The sequence below is a fragment of the Hirundo rustica genome, chromosome 10 (assembly GCF_015227805.2).
Source record: "Hirundo rustica isolate bHirRus1 chromosome 10, bHirRus1.pri.v3, whole genome shotgun sequence".
Classification (NCBI taxonomy): Eukaryota; Metazoa; Chordata; class Aves; order Passeriformes; family Hirundinidae; genus Hirundo; species Hirundo rustica.
The window spans coordinates 16,349,908-16,369,162 of NC_053459.1; the positions used below are offsets into that span (position 1 = coordinate 16,349,908).

General features: G+C 40.0%; 1 protein-coding gene across 1 annotated transcript in view; it reads left to right on the forward strand.

Moving 5' to 3' along the window:
* The window catches only part of PSMD1 (proteasome 26S subunit, non-ATPase 1), a 65,366-nt gene that overhangs the window by 4,946 nt on the left and 41,165 nt on the right, over positions 1–19,255 (forward strand). The window contains exons 6-16 of the mRNA XM_040073983.2: positions 1,089–1,232; positions 1,978–2,204; positions 3,581–3,644; positions 5,333–5,461; positions 6,492–6,580; positions 7,186–7,264; positions 7,769–7,942; positions 8,928–9,039; positions 9,657–9,853; positions 10,417–10,512; positions 11,038–11,102. Of these exons, the coding sequence (XP_039929917.1) occupies positions 1,089–1,232; positions 1,978–2,204; positions 3,581–3,644; positions 5,333–5,461; positions 6,492–6,580; positions 7,186–7,264; positions 7,769–7,942; positions 8,928–9,039; positions 9,657–9,853; positions 10,417–10,512; positions 11,038–11,102 (1,376 nt within the window). The remainder of the gene's footprint in view (positions 1–1,088; positions 1,233–1,977; positions 2,205–3,580; positions 3,645–5,332; positions 5,462–6,491; positions 6,581–7,185; positions 7,265–7,768; positions 7,943–8,927; positions 9,040–9,656; positions 9,854–10,416; positions 10,513–11,037; positions 11,103–19,255) is intronic.

The following is a 19,255-nucleotide window of genomic DNA, read 5'->3' on the forward strand; positions in this document are numbered from 1 at the left end:
ATAGGAAGATCCCCCCTCTGCCTTTAGGAGGGGGGAGTTTATTTCCCATAAACTTAAGTTACACGCTTATGGGAAACTATTCCCAGGAAGCTTGGCTATGTGCCCTCTTCTTAAGGTATTCCCTGTCAGCTACTGGTGGAGATACAATACTGGCATAATGTAAGAACAGCGCTTTTATTTAGTTGTGCCTGTCATCTGCTGTAATTCACTGTGGGAAGGGATCCTTAGGACTGGATAAGTGATTTGTGAATGGCAAGCAAAAGCAAAAACTCGCGTAGGTGGATGAGCTGCTCTGATTTTCAGTGACTTTGTGCAGTGTTGGCTTACCCTGACTACAAGATGGTGCACCTTGGTTTTAAAATCTTTCAATGAAGGTGAAAGGTTTAAGGTAAGTCATGTTACTGTTAGGGGCAGTAAGAGAAGCAGGCCTGTAGTCATCTGCAGCAGCTCAGCAGTTGTGTGCAGTCTTGCTATTCTGTAGTATCTCAATCAGGTGCCAGACACATAGCTTGAATCCTTTAAATTTTACTGCTTTTCAGTTTAAAACTTTTACGTATGTTTCGATGTCTCCCATATCAGTATGAGTGATAATCATAAGGCATCCATCTTGCTTGCTTTGTTCTGTTTGTCATCCTATGCATTTAATAACTTGCCCATTATAAATCCCTCATTCTAAATTACCTTTCTGAGGTCTAGTAACCAAATCAGTTTCTCAGGCTTGGTCTTTTCTAGGTGCATGGTTTGTTTTGCTGATATTTTATGTTAGTGCAGGGAATTTCACTGCATTCAAAACTGATTGTTTGAACAAGAGGGGTGAAGGGAAGATGGGTATTGTCCTTCTGAGTTAATATTTTGCATGTCTTAATTTCTGAATTAAATATTGTCCCTGCATGATTTTGATAGTGTTTTTTCTTTAAACTGCAATACACCTGTATATAAGCTTTTCTGAAAATAGAAAAGGAAACGGTAAAGATTTATACGCACATTTCGTCTGCTTTTTAAAATAGAGAAAGGATAGCTTTATTTTCCTCTCTAAATCCTGCTTGTCAGTCTAAACCCATGCTTGATATCCCTGAATTTTATTTCAGAATGATGTTCCTGGTATGTTGGCCTACAGCTTGAAGCTCTGTATGTCTTTGATGCAGAATAAACAGTTTCGTAATAAAGTCTTGAGAGTTCTAGTTAAAATCTACATGAATTTGGAGAAACCAGACTTCATCAATGTGTGCCAGGTAAACTTTTCAAAGTAATGTTTAAAGATAATAAAAAGTTACTCTTCTTTAGGTATATTTGGTGTGACATCTACCTCTTCTCTGTCTTTTGTTCAGTTAAATGAAATATCTTTTCCTGGTTGCGTGCTTCCAACATATACCAGAGTGAGACCAACTTGAAAAAGAGATATAAAGATTGTATATTTGGTCAATTTATAGAGAAAGAAATCCATTCAAAGGCAGTTTGAGGACACAGACAGCTCTGACAGAATATTTTAAGCCTGTGTAGGGAGTATCAGATGGTAGGTTCACAGCTTGGAATTTTATTTATTCCTCACGAGAATAATTCTAGTGCTTTGTTTTTTTGGTAAGCCATTGTCTGAAAGTGTTTAGACAGCCAGTTTTGAAGTTACTCAGATGTTCTCAGATCTTTGCCAGTCTTGTTATGCCACATACACGTGACTCAGTGTTACGCCTGTTTCATTTCAGCTGAGACATCCCTACAGAATGACTGGTGCTTCTCACAATGTACTTCTGAAATTTCTGTGTCTAGTAGGACAAGTCTTGTTTTTCTATGAAAACTCTTCTGTTTTCTCTGTTGTCCTCAACGAAAGGAAGAAAAGTTTTCTTTCTTTGAAGGGGGTGTTCTGTGGAAGCAGCAGATGAGGGCATTGGAGTGCAGCCTTGGGTAGTGTTGCTTTCTCATTCTGAAGTGTCTGATGTCTTCTATTTTTTTTTTCCTTGTTCTTCCCTTCCTCCTGCTCAGTGCCTGATATTCCTGGATGACCCACAGGCTGTGAGTGACATCTTGGAAAAATTGGTGAAGGATGATAACCTTCTCATGGCCTACCAAATTTGCTTTGATCTGTATGAAAGTGCAAGCCAGCAGTTCCTGTCTTCTGTCATCCAGAATCTGCGCACGGTTGGGACTCCCATCGCCTCCGTGCCTGGATCCACCAACACCGGCACTGTCCCTGGCTCAGAGAAGGACAGGTGGGGAGGTTGGCTTGGGAGGTGCTGGAGTTGTTTGGCTCCAGTCCTGCTCTAAGGGAGCCTCATATTCCATGTATGTGTGCTTTTCACAAGCTAGCAAGTTACTCTCCTTTATTTAAGTAATAGGAAAGGCATGCTATTTGCTCAAAACAAAACTGTGTATTATCGAAATCCACTGGTTTTTAAAGGGCTTTTTCTTTGCAGTTGAGATAAGCACAGAGCAGTTATAATGGGGCTCAGCTAATGAGCAGTAATTCATTAAGCCACAGCATGAGTTGCTTGTGAATTCTGATTCTGTGTGGTCTTTGCAGCAACTTGCAGAGCTGAGAAAGGAGGGAGTTCAGGGAAAAAGCTCATCAGAGCTACGTGCATATTTGGTTTCGCATAACAGCTTGTGGGAAAAGTGAGCTCAGATGATCCTGTGACGTCAACAGACCCTATTCTACTTGTGGTTCAGAAGAGCTACTTCAAAAGTTGTTTGAGCTTTTAAAAACATGTTCAGTGGTCAGTATCACAGATCTCAACTGCAGGAAGCTGCTGCTAAGAAGAATCTAAGTTGGCACTAACCATTCTGTCATCCTTATTTCTTCTTTTGGTGACTTACAGGATAATTGGCCAATCTATGCTCAGGTTGCTGCCCAGCTCAGGGCATGGAAGAATTTTTTTCTCTCATCTGTTCTGTAATCACCATAAAATGCTTACTGCTTTCACCAGAGCTCTCATGTCTGTGCACAGAGTGCTCCCTTGCACTCTCTTTGGTAGTGTGTGGTGGAGGGTCCTACGTGCATCCACGCTGGTTGAATATAAGGATTTATCCAGCTGTGGAACTGAGTATAAATACTTGTGAATCAGTGACATAGGCATAGCAAGCATTTTCCTCTTCCTCTCTTCTTTTCCGGTGAAATAAAAGGAAAGACACAGAATAGTTTATGTCAGCCTGTGAAGCATTAGAACAAGGTGCTAACAACAGCTTAATATGTTTAATTTCCATGTCAACACTCTAGGATCCATGCTAATAGTGACAAGCACAAGGCTTCTGGGGGAGGATATAATTGTCCTTGATGCCTTGTTTATTTACCTTGTTTTCTCACCAGTGTTTGTTCATTCCCTACAAGCATCTTTATTTTTGTTGTTTCTGTAGATGGAATAAGAGAGTAGGATTTTCCAGGCCTTTGTCTTCAAGTTCCCTGAAAATTGAGTGGAGGGGGAGTTTTCTGCTCAGCAGTAAGCTCCAGATAGTCAACCCTTCTTCTATCCAAGTCCTCTTTTCCAGTCATCTCCAAATCCCAGGCTACACCTTCAGAACAATGTTCAGCCATAATTACAGTTCTTGACTTGTTGCAAGTGATGCATTTTTAATTTTTATTTTATTTCAGTGATGCTATGGAAGCAGAAGAGAAACCAGGAAGCACTTGTGCAGCAGGGAGGTCTGCAGAAATTGTGAGTGCTATTTCTGAAACTGACCTTAGTTAGTTTTTTTCACGTGTTCTCTTTGGCTATCTAGGATTTCTAAATTGTTTTGGCTAATAAAGAATGGAATTCCTTTTCTGTCTTACCTGGGGACGGATGATCTCTGAGGGCCAAATATCTGACTTAATGTCCAGCAGTTCAGATACTGAAAGCTGTATGAGAGTGGGAAATGGTCAGAGTTTAGTAGGAGTTACTGAGTTCTTAAAGAGGAGACAGAAGGACCTAGCTCATGTGTTTGCTTTTTATGTTGAAAAAATTAACTCATCCCAAAAGAAAGAGCCTGAAATTTAACTGCTGCTTAGAACCTTAGGGAGTGAATTAGCTTGAAGCTTTTTTTCCCTCTCTTTCAAAATTCCAGCTGTAGTTCTAGTTGGATATAATTGATGCTGTTCTGCAGGAATGGCAGAAGGAAATGCTGATGGTTTTTTTTCCATGAAGGCATAAAGTTACCTCGGGCCTACATGTGTTGCTGGGCCAGTTGGTTGGAACCTTTTTGTTTAGTTTCTTTTCCCAAGTATTGGAGAAAGTGAGTTCACTTCTAACATGGGCATACAGTTGCATTTCAGCATGTAGATAGTTATTGCTGTTTTGACTTCTTGAAGACAAGAAGTGCTACCAGAGAGGAAGGTAAAACCCAAGACAAGTTGTTTTCTGTTTTTCTTCTTTTTCCCCATGGTTAATGTTTGCAAACAAAACTTTTGAATCTTTGAAAGATTCTTGAAGATCGCTTCTAAATTTATTAGGGGCAAACAGAAGTGTTTTCTTCAAATTATATTTCACAAGGAAAACAAAAGGGGTTGAGTTTCTTGCTCCAGCAAGGAACCTTGACAGTACAGGAAAGGTGTCTTGAATCAGTTTCTGCTGCATTGGCTTTGCTGATTGTGCAAAGTACACAAAAACAATCTGTGTGGCCAGAAATGTTCTTTAGCTTAATATTCCACAATTCAGAAGTCTGACTACAAAGAAATAATTGAGGGAATTAGTTAAAGGGCTGAACTACTCATACTTGTCTGGTCTGTGACCAGCTAACAATGTCAGGACAAAGAGCTGCACTGTACTTTTCACCTTGCTCAGAACAAACTTCAGTTTTTCTAGAGATCCATTTTCGACTGTTCCATCACGAGAAAGAAGGAGACTTTTCTCAAGGAGTTCTTGAAGATGAATGTTATTAATTTCCTAGATCTACTAGCTGTTGTTCTAAGTAAAGCCTGTAGCTTACAAGAATTATGCTGCAGCTCAGCACAGGGTCATGCAAGCTATTGTAGCTTTGTGGCCCTGTCTCTGAAAGCTTCCATGGAAATACAGGTTCATTTATAAAAGGGTTTGCCTCTGGCTGGAGGCTCTGTCTCTGTAAGGCCAAACAGCAGCTTGCAGGATATCAGGTGTCACCCAGATCCTTTTGCTTGCAATGAAATAATACATTTCTTTTTGAAGAGTGTCTTCCCCCACCTGCACTGCTGTGCACAAAAGATTTGATTTCTGGGAGGTTTGGGCTTGTGCACCAAGGACAGAAACAATGTCTTTTTAGTCCTAAAACCTGATAGCTTTTGTATATGATGATGGGAACATACCAGAGCTGCTTCTCATGAATTGTATTTTAACAGAGCCATAGTTGGGTTCTCATTGATTTTTTTTTTCCTTTCTGCTTGTATGTGAAGAACCCAGAGCCTAAGGATCAGATCTCAAAAATGATTAAAATTTTAAGTGGGGAAATGGCCATTGAGTTACATCTGCAGTTTTTAATACGAAACAACAATACAGACCTCATGATCCTCAAAAACACAAAGGTAAGAGTCTTTGTGAAATATGGTTGTCCTGTATTTATCTGATTCATCCTGTGTTGGGTTTGACCATGCTGCTGTTGTATTTAATGATAAGCTGCTATTAACATGTTGATATTTTAATTAATTTTTTTCTGATTGCTTATAGCAATTCATCCTTTTCTTACTTTTTTTTTTTTTTTTTTTTTTTTTTTGGTGGGTGTGTTTATTATCTGTTCAGTAAGATGGGCAACATATACCCTTGAGCTGCATGTTAGATCCATTGCAAATGCTGTTGCGTGGGAAGGGAGGAGTCAGCCAGGACTGTAGGTTACAGTATGTTAGTGTCTTGGTTGAGATGTTAGGTAAGCCCACACCTTCAGCTTGTCAAGGGAATCCTGGTATGTAGTAAAATACCAATATTTCCACATTAGAGACAAAACCAATCAGGTACTGTAATGTAGACAGAGTTAGTGAATGGAGTAACTGGTTTTTTTTTTTAAGATGTTACTCAAGGGTGGGCAAATGAAAACTTACAGGTAAATTAGACTCTTAAATACGTACTAGAAACTATAGAGAAGTTTTTATTTGTGAAATGAGATGCACATCATCAGTAAAAGTAGTAGGGGTTGCTTGTTAGTGAGTACATCTATTTCAGATGACAGTTCGAATATATTGGAAAATCTTTGCTATCTGCTGGTGAAGTGTTCAGGAGTGATCCTGCAATAGAGTTCTGGGAAGGGCCTGGAAACATGAGCAGCGCTCTCTGTGCAATGCTCAGTTCTGGGAGGCGGAGGGGGGGGTGTTTCTCCAGTTAAATGGCAATTGGAGTAATCACATCTCTGAAAGAAACTCACAGAAAGGATCATTTTGCATGGGAGAGATGGCTTGAGGATATGTTAGAGTGTATTAGCAATCTGTTAGCTGATTACAGGGAAATCTCTGGTTAAATTTAGAATCATTACAGTCCATTTTTCTAGTGTAGTGGCAAGCTTGTTAGGTGACCTTGGGCAGATGTTTTGCTGAGTAATGCCACTGATTGTTCTTGTTCTTTCAGGATGCAGTGAGGAATTCCGTGTGTCATACAGCAACTGTTATAGCAAACTCCTTTATGCATTGTGGGACAACCAGTGACCAGTTCCTTAGGTAAATCTATGGCAAGGAAGCTCCAATGTCATTTAGAGGTGTTTGAACAACATTGATGTCCTCCTTGATACTTCCAGAGTGGTCACTGCAGAACTCTAATGGTGTTGAGAATTGTTTCCTTCTCTCTGTTCTCACAAACTGGCTTTCTTTGACTGCTAAATATATGAGCAGCTGGGAGGGTGAAGATCTGGAATTTCTCTTCTCTTTGTTTACCAGTTAGAGAGTTTCTGAGATGATGGATCTTTTTACAGTGGAGACTGACAGTACTGAATAACTCTTGTAGGGGAAATGCCAGGGCTGACCTTACAAGGGACTTAAGGAAAGCTGCAAAAGTATCTCCCAGAGAATTGGTGGGCTGAATATTGAGCAGTTCTCTGTCTTTCACTGAGATCACCCTTGCCTAGAAGCTTGACTACAACCAGGCAAAAATCAGGAGTGATGAAGGGGAGAGAAATGTAAAGTGGAAATGTGGTTATAGCTGCCTTCCCTTTTGGAGCTGCTTTTTAGTGTGAAAGTAGTCTTCAATGCTCTTAAATCCTGCTTGCAGGATTAGGAACAGGCTGTATGAAAAACCTTTGTATAACCTTTCTCTTTTCATCCTCTAGAGACAATTTGGAGTGGCTGGCCAGGGCCACTAACTGGGCTAAGTTTACTGCTACTGCCAGCTTGGGTGTTATACACAAGGTAACATTGCTTTCATTTCCCTCTGCTCAGTGTAAATGCTTGCCTTGTGAACACTGAAAATGTGGAAATTGGGATTCTGAATGGTGCCTGCACTCCAGTGTGCCTGGCACAGCTATAACATATTTTGTGTCTTTGCACTAAAAAGCTGTGTTTATATTATTTTTTCTGACTTCCAGTATAATTTCTGGTATGTTTGGCTGAGAATCAAAAAGGTGCTAGGATAACGTGGCTCAAGGAGGGAGTATTTTTTCTCTTCCTTTGTGAGTTGAACAGATTTAATAGTTTCTAGGTACTAAAAATGCAGGTGGTTCATAAGTAATTTTGGGACATACCAAAGTTCCTTACTGTAGTGACTTTCAGTAAGTTTGAGCGATGATGTGTGGCACTGAAACACTGATTTTAGTGGGTAAAGTAATGGCTATAACACGTGTCAATATTACTTTGCTGTTTTTTCACATTTCCCTTCCCACTGTCTTCCCTTCCTGCTGGACACTGGACATGCAGGGTCACGAGAAAGAAGCGTTGCAGCTGATGGCAACCTATCTGCCCAAGGACACGTCTCCAGGCTCAGCCTACCAGGAGGGAGGAGGCCTCTACGCCTTGGGTCTCATCCATGCCAACCATGGCGGGGACATCATTGACTACTTGCTGAACCAGTTGAAGAATGCCAGTAATGATGTGTGTACTGAGCTCAGCAGTGAGCCTTGATTTTGTTTGGAATATGCAGGAGGGTGCTGGCTGGTTTAGTAGTAGGGGGTAGAGGTAATTAAGCAGCATTGCGGTACTTAGACCTCCTCTGGGTCTTAAAGATTGGTTAAAGGTTGGTTTTAACAGCCTGTTGCTTGAGGTTTAGGTAAGATTTTTAGGAAATTCTTATGTACTTGACAGTGACTGTAGCTTCATCATATTTACGGCTTGTTATATCTGCTTTTTTTTTTTTGCTAGTAGACCTGCAGCATTCAGGCAGTGTTACTGTTTACAGCTTAGTTGTCAAGAAAATAAGCCACAAAATGTTTCTGCTGACCTGACATGTAGTTTTAATGCATCTTAAGATGCATTAAATGCACAGTAAGAAATATTTTACTTCTGTGCTTAGTGTTTGTAGATCTCTAAGAAAAATACCTTTTTAAGTTGGGAATAGATCATTGTCCCAGCATGTTCCCTCTTTCTCCTTGTGGAATCTCAAATTACTTTCTTTTAAAAATTCTATGAACAGATCCCACTAGTCTTATTGCAAATGTATGCATTGTTAGAATAAAAGAGGTTGTAGACTGTTTCTAAGTGGGTACCTTTTATTTAAAAGTTTTAAACCCTTTTCATTTAAAAGCTATTAGCTTTTACATGGCAGAGATTTATGGTTTTACATAAATCACTCAGTGGGGGAAAAGATCTTGAAGTTACTACATGCTACTTCGGTCCTGTGTGTTAAGCTTCTTTTAATCACTGTTTATGGGCTTTTGGACTGGTTTTCTTCTATTTTCTGCCTCTTTCACTGGGCCTGCTGCCTGAGACTGTGAAAGTGGTATTTTTCACAGGTCAAGAGATCATTTTGGGTTGGTTGGGGGCTAAAAGGTTGCAGGTTTATATTGATAGAAAGCTGTTCACTTCAGCTGAAGCCATGCTGTTCCCTGTTCCGTGACTGAACTTGCATATGCTTCTCTAGATTGTGCGACATGGTGGCAGCCTGGGCTTGGGGCTGGCTGCCATGGGGACAGCACGTCAAGATGTGTACGATCTGCTGAAAACAAATCTATACCAGGATGATGCAGTGACAGGTAAATGTTCTGCTTTCAAAGCAAATAACCATCTGAGGCCTTATCAGGCACCTGGGGGTTTTTGTGGTGGTTTCCCCCCCCCAGCCCAGGTTTTCTGTTAGCAACACAGATTGTTTCCAGTTGTGTTTTATTTACTGACTTTTTCCAGATCATTATGGTTTTTTAGTTATTATCAGTAATGTTGAGAGATCCTGTCATGACTAGCGCTGTGCCAGGTTTTGATAGGACATGCTAGGTCTTTAAACAGCCCCTTCTTTTGCTCTGCTCTTTTCTTTGTCATATGTTTTTTCTTTAGTGTGGCTGATCTCCAGAGCCATGTGCTTTTTTGAGCTGAGAGATTTGCCTGGAGAAGCTTGTGGGAGTTCCTGCTGCATTGGTGGGGCTCGTAGGAAAATGATCTCAGCAGCTCTTGGCCCAAGGAGGAGATAATTGAGCTTGGTAGAGAGTAGTACTAAATTGTGGTTACAAACACATTTTGCCATGAATAATGGAGTTTTGGGGCATGGTGATGTCCAGAAGTGATCTATTGGCCTACATCTGGTGTGATTCTCTAGATACAGTATTTCTTACTTTTGGAAACAGAGTTGATGACTTTTTTACTTTTCTGTGCTTTTCAGGTGAGGCAGCTGGCCTAGCACTGGGGTTGGTTATGTTGGGATCTAAAAATGCCCAAGCTATTGAGGACATGGTTGGCTATGCACAGGAAACCCAGCATGAAAAGATCCTTCGAGGCCTCGCAGTTGGAATTGCTCTGGTCATGTATGGGAGGATGGAGGAGGCAGATGCTCTCATTGAGAGTCTCTGCAGAGATAAGGTAAATTGAGCTGTGACTTAATCCCTGACTCTTGTGTTACACGGCTGACTTTTGTGAATCTCCAGCTGTGGTGGGTTGGCTCTTTTGAATGAGAGAGTTTCTTACATAGATCTGAAGTAGGACTATTTCACAAGTTGCTGCATTCTGATCAAAAATACAAAAACAATACTGCTTAGTTGTGTATTTCTTTAGCCTTGTACTTAGTCTTCTTAGTTATGTGAGCAGCAACAGGGAGTAGAACAGGATGTAGTGGTTAAAAACACACAAGACTCGCTGTAGATGGGTCATCTCAAGGCTGTGGTAGTGATCATTGCAGATAGCAAGTAAGAAGCACTATGACACCTCTGTCTGTACTCTTTGGCAGGCTATCTGATCCCTGAACTCGGTAATGACAACCCTGCTTTGGTGATTGACCTGTTACTTGTCCCAAATAAACAATTAAGCAATGAGGGTGACCTATGACCTGTTTACAGATTCAAGCCACAGGAGTGGAACAGATTTAGAGTTAGAATTACTGAGTCACCATTTCGATGGATGTGAAATGTTGGTGCTTTCTCTTGCAGGATCCAATTCTCCGTCGTTCTGGCATGTACACCGTGGCTATGGCATACTGTGGCTCAGGGAACAACAAGGCTATCAGGCGCCTGCTGCATGTGGCTGTAAGTACTGCAGCCTTAGGGGCACGTGGGAGGAAATCTGTGGACAGGAAGCAAAGCACATCACTTTGTCAGGCGTTATGTCTGCAGTGTTAATATTCTGGTCCAAATCAGAGATTGTGAAGTGATGAAAACTTTACTTAGTAATATGAGTAGAATTAACAGGGCCTTCTGACAGGGTAAGTAGACTTTCAGACTTTCAACCTGGTATCACCAAAAAGGACCCTGTTAAAAACTAAAACATGAACCTACACTACCCAGCTAGCAGGTTTGCAGTGAATAGTGCATGTGATGATGGGCTGGAGAAAAAATAAATTAGATTCTAAAGGATGAGGTCTGTCTGTTCTTTGATCATCTTGCAGTTGGTGTGCAAACATGGGTGAGGCTGTCTGGACTAAGGCTGAATGTGATTTTAACTAACTTTCTCTATAATCCTGTCTTCTTGATTAGCTGACATCTGTCCTGAAACGTTGCAGAGTCCTCAAGTGTTTTAACTGTATTCTGAATGTCCTGTTTTTCCTTTTGTAGGTGAGTGATGTGAATGATGATGTGAGGCGGGCAGCTGTGGAGTCACTTGGTTTCATTCTGTTCAGGTAAACTGCCTTCCTCTTTCACTCCTGCAGCCTTCAATTTAATGTTGTTACTTTTTCAGAAAATGAGTATGCTACTGTTTTCACAAAGTGACTCAACTGCTAATTGAATGGATTTTGAAAGTTAAAAACCTGAGAGATTTGTTTAGAATTAGAAATCTTCCTTAATGTTCAGCAGATGTTTAATGAGGTTTCTGTAGGTTTCCAGACTTGAAGCTTAATTGTCTGAACAGAGCTAGATGAAGTTGACAAATGGAATGAAAAATTAATGTTTGCAGGATTGACAGTTAAATAAAAATTAAATATACCGTGCTTGTGCCAAGCCTCTTAAGGGCAGTAGTACTCAGACAAATATATCTGCCTAATGGCTATCTAAAATGTTGTGATTTTGATTAAAAGCAGGCGAAGGAGGACCTTGAAATGACTTTGTTTCTTAAGTATCCACTGTTAAACTGTGAAAACTCCTGGGTTTACAATGTAATGGGCCCATCACAAAGTCATCACAATGTTTCCTTTGGTTGTCTAAAGTGAAACCTATTTCTGAAACGGTATTTTGTGGTGCCCTACAGTTCCTTGGCTAAGAGGTGGCTGGGGAATTAGAAGGCTCCCCAAGGACTACACCTGCATCTGTTAATACGATAATCTGTGTAATCTGAGCACTGAGCCAAACTGCAGCCTTTGAGTGTGGCTGAGAGGGGCCGGTGCATACTTGGGTCCATAATTGTAATTTAACAATAATTCTTCACATCTTCTTTTGGGTTGGTAGCTGTCCTTAAAAGCAGGATGAGAGGTTCTTAAAGATGGGGTTAAAACTTGGGTTACTGATGTGAGCAGTCAGCTTGTCTGTAACCAAGTTGTTCCTCACCTGGAAGTGATCTGAAGGATAATTGAATGTGGCTTGCAAAGAGGACAGATTCTCTCAGTGGGCAGCAGGTGTCTCTCGAGTGCTCCTGCTCTGTTACTTCCAAGCAGCACAGCTCGTTCCTTACTTCTTAGGGATCTCTGCTTCCCCTGAAGCCAAGGGGTCTGTTTAGCTGCCTTCTGTATCTGTGTACAGAACGAAAATTCCATGCACGCCTTCCATAGTTTTAGGCATCTTTTTTCAAAACAGGTTGTGACAAAGCCCTTTAGAGCTCAGATTTCAGTGTAAGTTTTCTTTTCAACAAATGCAAAACACAATTGGACATGGATAGCTCTTACCAAAATTATAAACTTTCAAGGCTCTGAGCTAAACCATTTACCATGTCCTGGCATCTTGCTGGAACAACATAGTTCAGGGCCTGTTCTCTCCATGTCCAGCAATGAGGAAATGAGTGACATAATCTTTGACTCTTTCATGTGCTGTGCAGTGGTTCAGATGTTACCCTGCCTCTTCTCTTCCCTTCCTGGAGACTTGCAGTCCAGAACCTACTTGTGCAATAAGGAGGAGCATTTCCTTGTAAATTCCAGTGTCCATCTTACTTGGCAGTCAAGAACTAAAACTTTTTAGCTGATTAACACTGGCTCCTGAAGGCAAAAGGTTTGTGTTAGGCTGTGGTAGTTGCCAACACTTCTCACTTGATAACCAGTCGTGTGCCCTGGCCCAGCTCAACAATGCCAAGCATAACGACCAAGCGAGTTGTGATTTTGTCAGATTTCATGGCTTAAATGACATTTCTTTCTTAGGACTGTTGTTTGTTGAAGTCTAACTGGATTTGCTTGTAAAGGCCACTAACACAGCATTGAATACTGGCAAGAGTCAGTGATTTGTCAGCTGCTGGGTATACAGAGCTTTTGACTGAAGTGTTTTGTGATGGGAGGTGGGCAGCTCTGAGACACACTGGGCTAAATCCCAGAAATTAATCTCATTTTAGGTGAAGGAAACACGACTGAAGGTCCTATGAAAAGAGTTCTCACTGAATTCTTTGTGTGTGGTTCCAGAAAGGGAACTGTGAAGTCAGGATTGAAATAGGAGAATACATTTGTTTAATGCAGTCTACATTTTTCTTGGGGAATTCATGGCATTCATGTAAGGTTGAGTATACTGGAGGTGTGAGTTTGTCTGCTGGATTGTGCTTCTGTCTGTTCCTCCTTATAGGAATAGTAAAATCTATTTAAGGGTGGAGGTTACACAGTCAGTGGATGATAATTTCCTTAAAACACCATTGTTTGAGCATGACAGAACTGCAGCCCACAAACTCACGTTGGTCATAAATATCCAGTTTGTTTTCTCCTGTTGTTACAACTATCTGTGAATAAATGTTCTTCCTCTTGGATTTGAACTAAAAGCGTCGTAAATGTCACAAAACTGCTAATTTTAGATAACACAACTGCATAGCAGAACATTCTGTAAGGCTTTGCTGTCCTTGTTTTCCTCTGTGAGTCTTCCTTGCTATCACATACATACAACCCTGCATACACTCACTCAAGAGCCTATGTTGACTTTTATTGTTGGTGATGAAAACAGCACAGTATCAAAGTAAAATGTGATAGAACATAACGTAATAAAACATGACATTTAATTTTTAGAGCAACAAAGTTTTCCTTGAACTTGAAGATTTCTTCTTTTATATATTTTTAAGCATGGTAGTTTTTTTTTTTCCATTGGGCTTTTGAATTATTGGGAAAATCTACAAAAGAATGTATGTGGCTTTTTTCATTATTCAGAATTCATGAGCCAAGGTTTAGATAGAATATTCTAGTCTAGGTTGTTAAGTTTTACCTAAGAATTGCAAGATTAAATTTTCCAGTGTGTTATGAAGGATAATAAATCACCCAGTTACAATCCCCCTGAGGGATGGGGGAGCAGGGGTTAGTGCTGCTGTAGCGGTTTCGCTCTGGGATGTTGGATACACACTTGCCTGGCTGTGGGAATGTCTGCAGGCAAGTCACCCAAGTGAGCAGAGCAGTATCAATCACACTGCTTGAAGTGCAGAATGCATCTCAGGTCCTATTCATAGAGCACAAAACTTCCTTGTCCTGTTCTTGGGCTCCCCAAAGCTTTCCAGGGGACCCTGTATGTAGAATTGAACCTTGACCAGCAGCATTGCTGCTGTTAATTCTGGTTTTGCTGACTGTTTAGAAGCAGTCCATAGGTTCAGACTGGGGATGGTAAGCACAGCTTGTTGGCTGTAGGACTTGGTGTGGCTTTTTCCCCCTCTTGGCTTAGTGCCATACAAATATTAGTCACTAATTATGTATTTTGGAGCAGATCATTTTCATGCCACTATATTAAATTATCAGAAGATGATCTGGTGCAAGAAAATTGTTTCGAAACTGCCTCCTTTTTTCTTCCTTTTCCCATCCAAAAAAGCAGTCAAAATTGTGTGTTGCAAAAACCCGAGACTTTACATCTTCTCTCTTTTTAAAAAATGGGCACCTTTTACAGGAGTCGCTTCTGAGTAAAATGTTATTGTGAAGTGATACAAAGGCGCTAATGAAGCTGGGGATGTTTGGAGCTTGCAGTGTGGATGCAGGGCTGAACAAGAAGCTGTATTATGAAACAGGAAGAAAAGAAATGATGTATTGACTTGGCTACTGTCAGGTGTCTCTGTTTTCCCAGTCCTGATCCTTTTGCCAGTGATCACAGATAGCAAACTTACCTTATTGTTGATATTTATGTACTGGTGGTTCTTTCTAGTGAAGTGGTTTATGAAATATTTACGACTGTTGGAAAACAGCGTTTAAAGTGCCTGTGATTTCTGGTCAGCTTTTTTTAAAGGCTATTATGATGAGATGGAAAACATGATAAATTTAAAGTGTTTTGCTTTTTAAAAATGGAAAGACTTATTTTTATCATCATTTTTACCACTTTAGATCATTAATTGATCTTTGTAGGTACTGCAGTACTGCAGAGTGACATGTGGTTGGATTAGGTAGTCAGCCTTATTTTTACATTGTTAGAGCAGTGCTGCAGAGTATGTAAACACTTTATATACAAAATAGGAGGTAAATATTTTATGGGTAGAACAAATCTGATTGGGAGAGGAGAAAGATGTATTCCTTCAATGTGGGATGGAGCAGTGCTTGCAAGCATGAACTAAAAACATTTAATGCTCTCAGAGCGGTTGTTAAATCCAAGGGAATGAGAGTCATGGGGAAGTGGAACTTGAGTTGTAGGATGCTGCTTTTGTCTTCGTGCAATACTGTTGGGAAAAGGTTGAGGGCAAGAGAGGGAACAATGCAGCCTCTAGAGAGCCCCAAAAGGAAGATGTAGTCTCAGCTGATAAGTGTAGGCTACCCAAACATGAAGAACTCTGCATGGCTTCTGTTCAGTTTTTCATTTTGGGATGATGCAAGTGAAATAATAATGTTTCCTGCTTTTGTATTCTTTGTGTTTACATAGCCTTTGGTATTTTAAAGCTATATATTTGTTTTAAGACAAACAGATCAGACACTTGGATTTTATTCCGGGAAAACTCAGACAGTTTGTTTCCTTTATGCCCTCTAACCTACCTTTATCCAGAAGGCAGACAGCAGATGATCTGGGTAATTGAGTGTGAGGCTGACAGTCACTCTAATGTGATCTGCACCAGTGACTTTTAACATTTTAATTGTGAAGAGGAATTTAGTGAAACATATCTGCTTCTAATTCTTGCATAGGAAAGATTAAAAGGGTTTTGTTTACAATCCAACACATTTTATCTTATCTTATTCAGTCTTCCTGGGAGAGGAGAATGAAGATCCCTTTCAAAGAAATAGTAGATTGAATCTTACTATAATCAGAAGAAGCCCTAGACTTTCACTGAAGTTGTGGAGGGTTTAATGAATTTGAAAATGAGTTGCCATTACCTGTGTGCAGCATTTGTAAAGAGGATCCTTTAGAGAGTAAAAGGTCTTGATTTTTAAGAGCATGATGTTGTTTTTCAGAAGTTGGAAAGGATCTGAATACCTGGGTGCAAGGAATCATAGCTGTGGCTTGACAAATAGGGCTAACATGAATTATTAAAAATAAGAGTAAAAATGGACAGTTTTAGTAAGTTATCTTACTTATTTTTGTATCTAGCTTCCCATTGTAAAATGAAAGGGCTTCCTCTCCTCTACAGGGCAAAATTCTTCATTTTCCACTGGAGAAAACCTTGTTTCTCATAGGAATGAACATTGATAGTAAACACCATGTTGTTATGCCAAGGCAAAATTGTGGAAGTTATTTCTCTGCTGACTATTGTTTTCGCCATGTTAATGATTGCCCAGAGAGCCAAAGGGGGAGTGAAACAAAGGGGGGCTTCTGAGCGGTTGTACATAGGCAACTTTATCAATATGAAGAAAAAAGTCTAATGCTTCATGGTAATATTAAGTTAGTGCTGAGAACTGTCCGGAATTCTGGGGCTCTTGGCTTCAGCTTGCAAGGCAAAAAGCCAGAAGAGCATTCTGGCAGATGTTCTGCCTCTTTGGGCTCCAGTGTCCTAGTTGTTCAGTTGTTCAGCATGCCTTTACCTGGTTTCCTGTGCCTACATTGCTTTGCTTTTTAAATCTGATGTTACCTACAGCAGCCTCAAAAAAGATTTAGGGGAGTTATGTTTTTGTTTTCTTTTACCAGCTCGCAGTGATGTGGGTGTTTCCACAGTATGAAAAGAGTGTAGAAAAGCAGCACTTTTCTGTGAAGCACTATAAGAAAATCCTATTTGCCTCTTGTGGGCAGGTGATACAGCACCAGTTTGTAGCATCAGCCTCTCTTCTCAGAGCCTCTGCTTAACACTTGATTTTAACTGTGTTTGCATTTGAAAATTGATACTAGTATGCCCTAGTGTGATATAGTCAGGAAGAGTTCATACTTGTAGAACAGAAGATAACTGAATAATACATTTTTCTAGCTTGCCTGTAAGTTTCCTGCTCTCTAAAGGCCTGCAGGTTATAGATAATTTAGCACTGGCTTCACAAAATGTATTTTACGTTGCATCACTAGCTGGGATTAGCTGAATTTCTTGCTTCTCTGTTTCTCAGAGTAAATTAAAGGTTGGGATTTTTTTTTTGGTTGATTTTTCTCGTTCTATGTATTTTGTTGTTTTGTGTGGTTTTTTGTGAGTTAATCCCTTTATTTGCATTTCAAGACATTCTAATATGCTTCGAACTCCATTATTTTCCTCTCTGCAAGACTGCTGAGTCCTTACGTCCATGTCTGTGCTGTAATTTTTAATTAGATAGGCAGACAGAACATTGACTAAATATCTCCTAATGTATTTTAAATAATTAAACAACAAAACAACTACCATATTTGTCCATTATTCTTCTAAAGTGTTCTTCCTGTAGTGTTTGGATGTTGCAGATCAGTTCGACTTTTATCTTGCTTTTTGGTAGTTTAAAAAGAGATTAAATATGCCAGCTAAAGGTCTTTGTGATAATGAGAAAAGTTGAACTAGGTTATTATTTTATGGACTTTATTTTTTTTATTTTATAGTTTCTATACAATAATAATTCTAAGTTATGACTGTATAGAGGCTATAGAGCTGGCCAGGTGGCTGATTTGGTGTGGTCAGATTCAGAAAGAACTGGCAGCATTTTGCTCCAAGGAAAGGAATCCCTTTTTTTGTTTGTGTGTGTTAAGTGGGAAGTGCATGACCCCTTCCTTCTGTAAAAATGTCTTGTGTTCTACAGCCAAACGACTGCAAAGCTTTATCAGTTATTATTTATACTGCTCTCTTTATGAAAAAAGCTGAAAAATATTATAATGCTATGAAAATGCTCCTCGCTTTGCAGACAGCCTATAAAAATACTTTTTATAAATTTGTGCTACCTAAAGGCAGTACTCGTGGATGTAGTCCTGTGCTTCCTGTTGTGCTTGTTGATCCCACATGAGCAGTGGTGTCCGTGGTTACCATACAACAAGCTGCTGCTTTCTTACAGGAGCCTGCAGTGATCTCTCATCATGTCTTACTAATGAAGGTGATGTCTTTGTTCAGCTCTGTTCTTGTAGATACAGTTGCTAAAACAAGAACTCCGCTGTCCATTATGCTTTCTTATTTCATAGTTCTGCATCTTCACCTTTTTTTCATGCTCTGTCCTGCTTTCCAAGGCTGTCACCTGAATTCTCAGCTTGTTTGCTTTGTAAGGGGACAAGCTCTGAGCAATGTCTTTGTGCACCTAGCATATTAAGCAGAACATTTTCCACTTGTAAAGTGGAAGCATGGAATGTGCACGCTTTCTTGGCTGATGTGTTTCTGTCTATGGAGAAATTTTCTTTCCTGGTAGAAAGACTGGATTTTTGATTAGTGACTAGTACTTTAGATTGAGGTTTGTTGTTGCTGACTGAACTCAGTAACTAGAACATGCTGAGCTGATTACAGTTACTAAAATCCCAAAACCTATATACTGGCTTGAGAAAATACATCTCTGTTGGGTGAGACTTTTTCAAGGATTATTTCCTGTTGGTGGAGGTCTAAGCACTAATTACAAAGAGGCCTTGAAATCTTTCTCTGTGGGACATTTAGGGTAAATTACTCCTTGTGTAAGACAGATTGCAGACTTGACAGCTACACAAGAACAGGGTCAGACAGAAAAGAACTGTTACCTCTCAGTCTTTCTAGATGCTGTGAGCCACCTGTGGTTTTTCTGCTGGAAAGGGAGAATATAATTTGCTGCTCAAAGTAGATGATTGCTGCTGAAAGTAGGTGATTGCTGCCTGCTATATGATTTTTTTTGTTGTTGTTATTTAATATGGATTTATTTAAGTATCAAGAGAGTTTTCAAAGATGACTGCTTGTTGGTTTCTGTCTGCTGGGCAATTACAACTCAAGAATGGTGTTTGCCTTTTGGTGTTACTGCTCATGAAGGCCAGTTCCTGCATTGCAAATTATGCTTTTAAGATTTTTGCTGTGGTCACTCTGTGCGTGGGTTTGATTGCACCTTCACCTAGTTCCAGAGCTCTGGGTTAAGTAAGGCACTGCTCTGTGATGTTTACAGTGACATACCTGGACATTTAAGGGGGTTTGGGGTTTTTTTTTGTTCCTATTCCGTCCCTGTTTGAGTTTCAAAGTGATCTAGGTCTTATTAAAAGCACTTGATTCTCAAATATTTTTAAGGGTAGGTGTCTTTTACAGCTATTGCAGTCCATTCTGGCATTTAACTGCAGAATCCTCTTAAACAAATTTTGATTAAGTGAAGAGGAGGGAAAGCAGTTAGAATTTACTCTGATTTAAGTGGCTTATGATTATCACCAAAAAGGGTAGGAAGGAGACAAC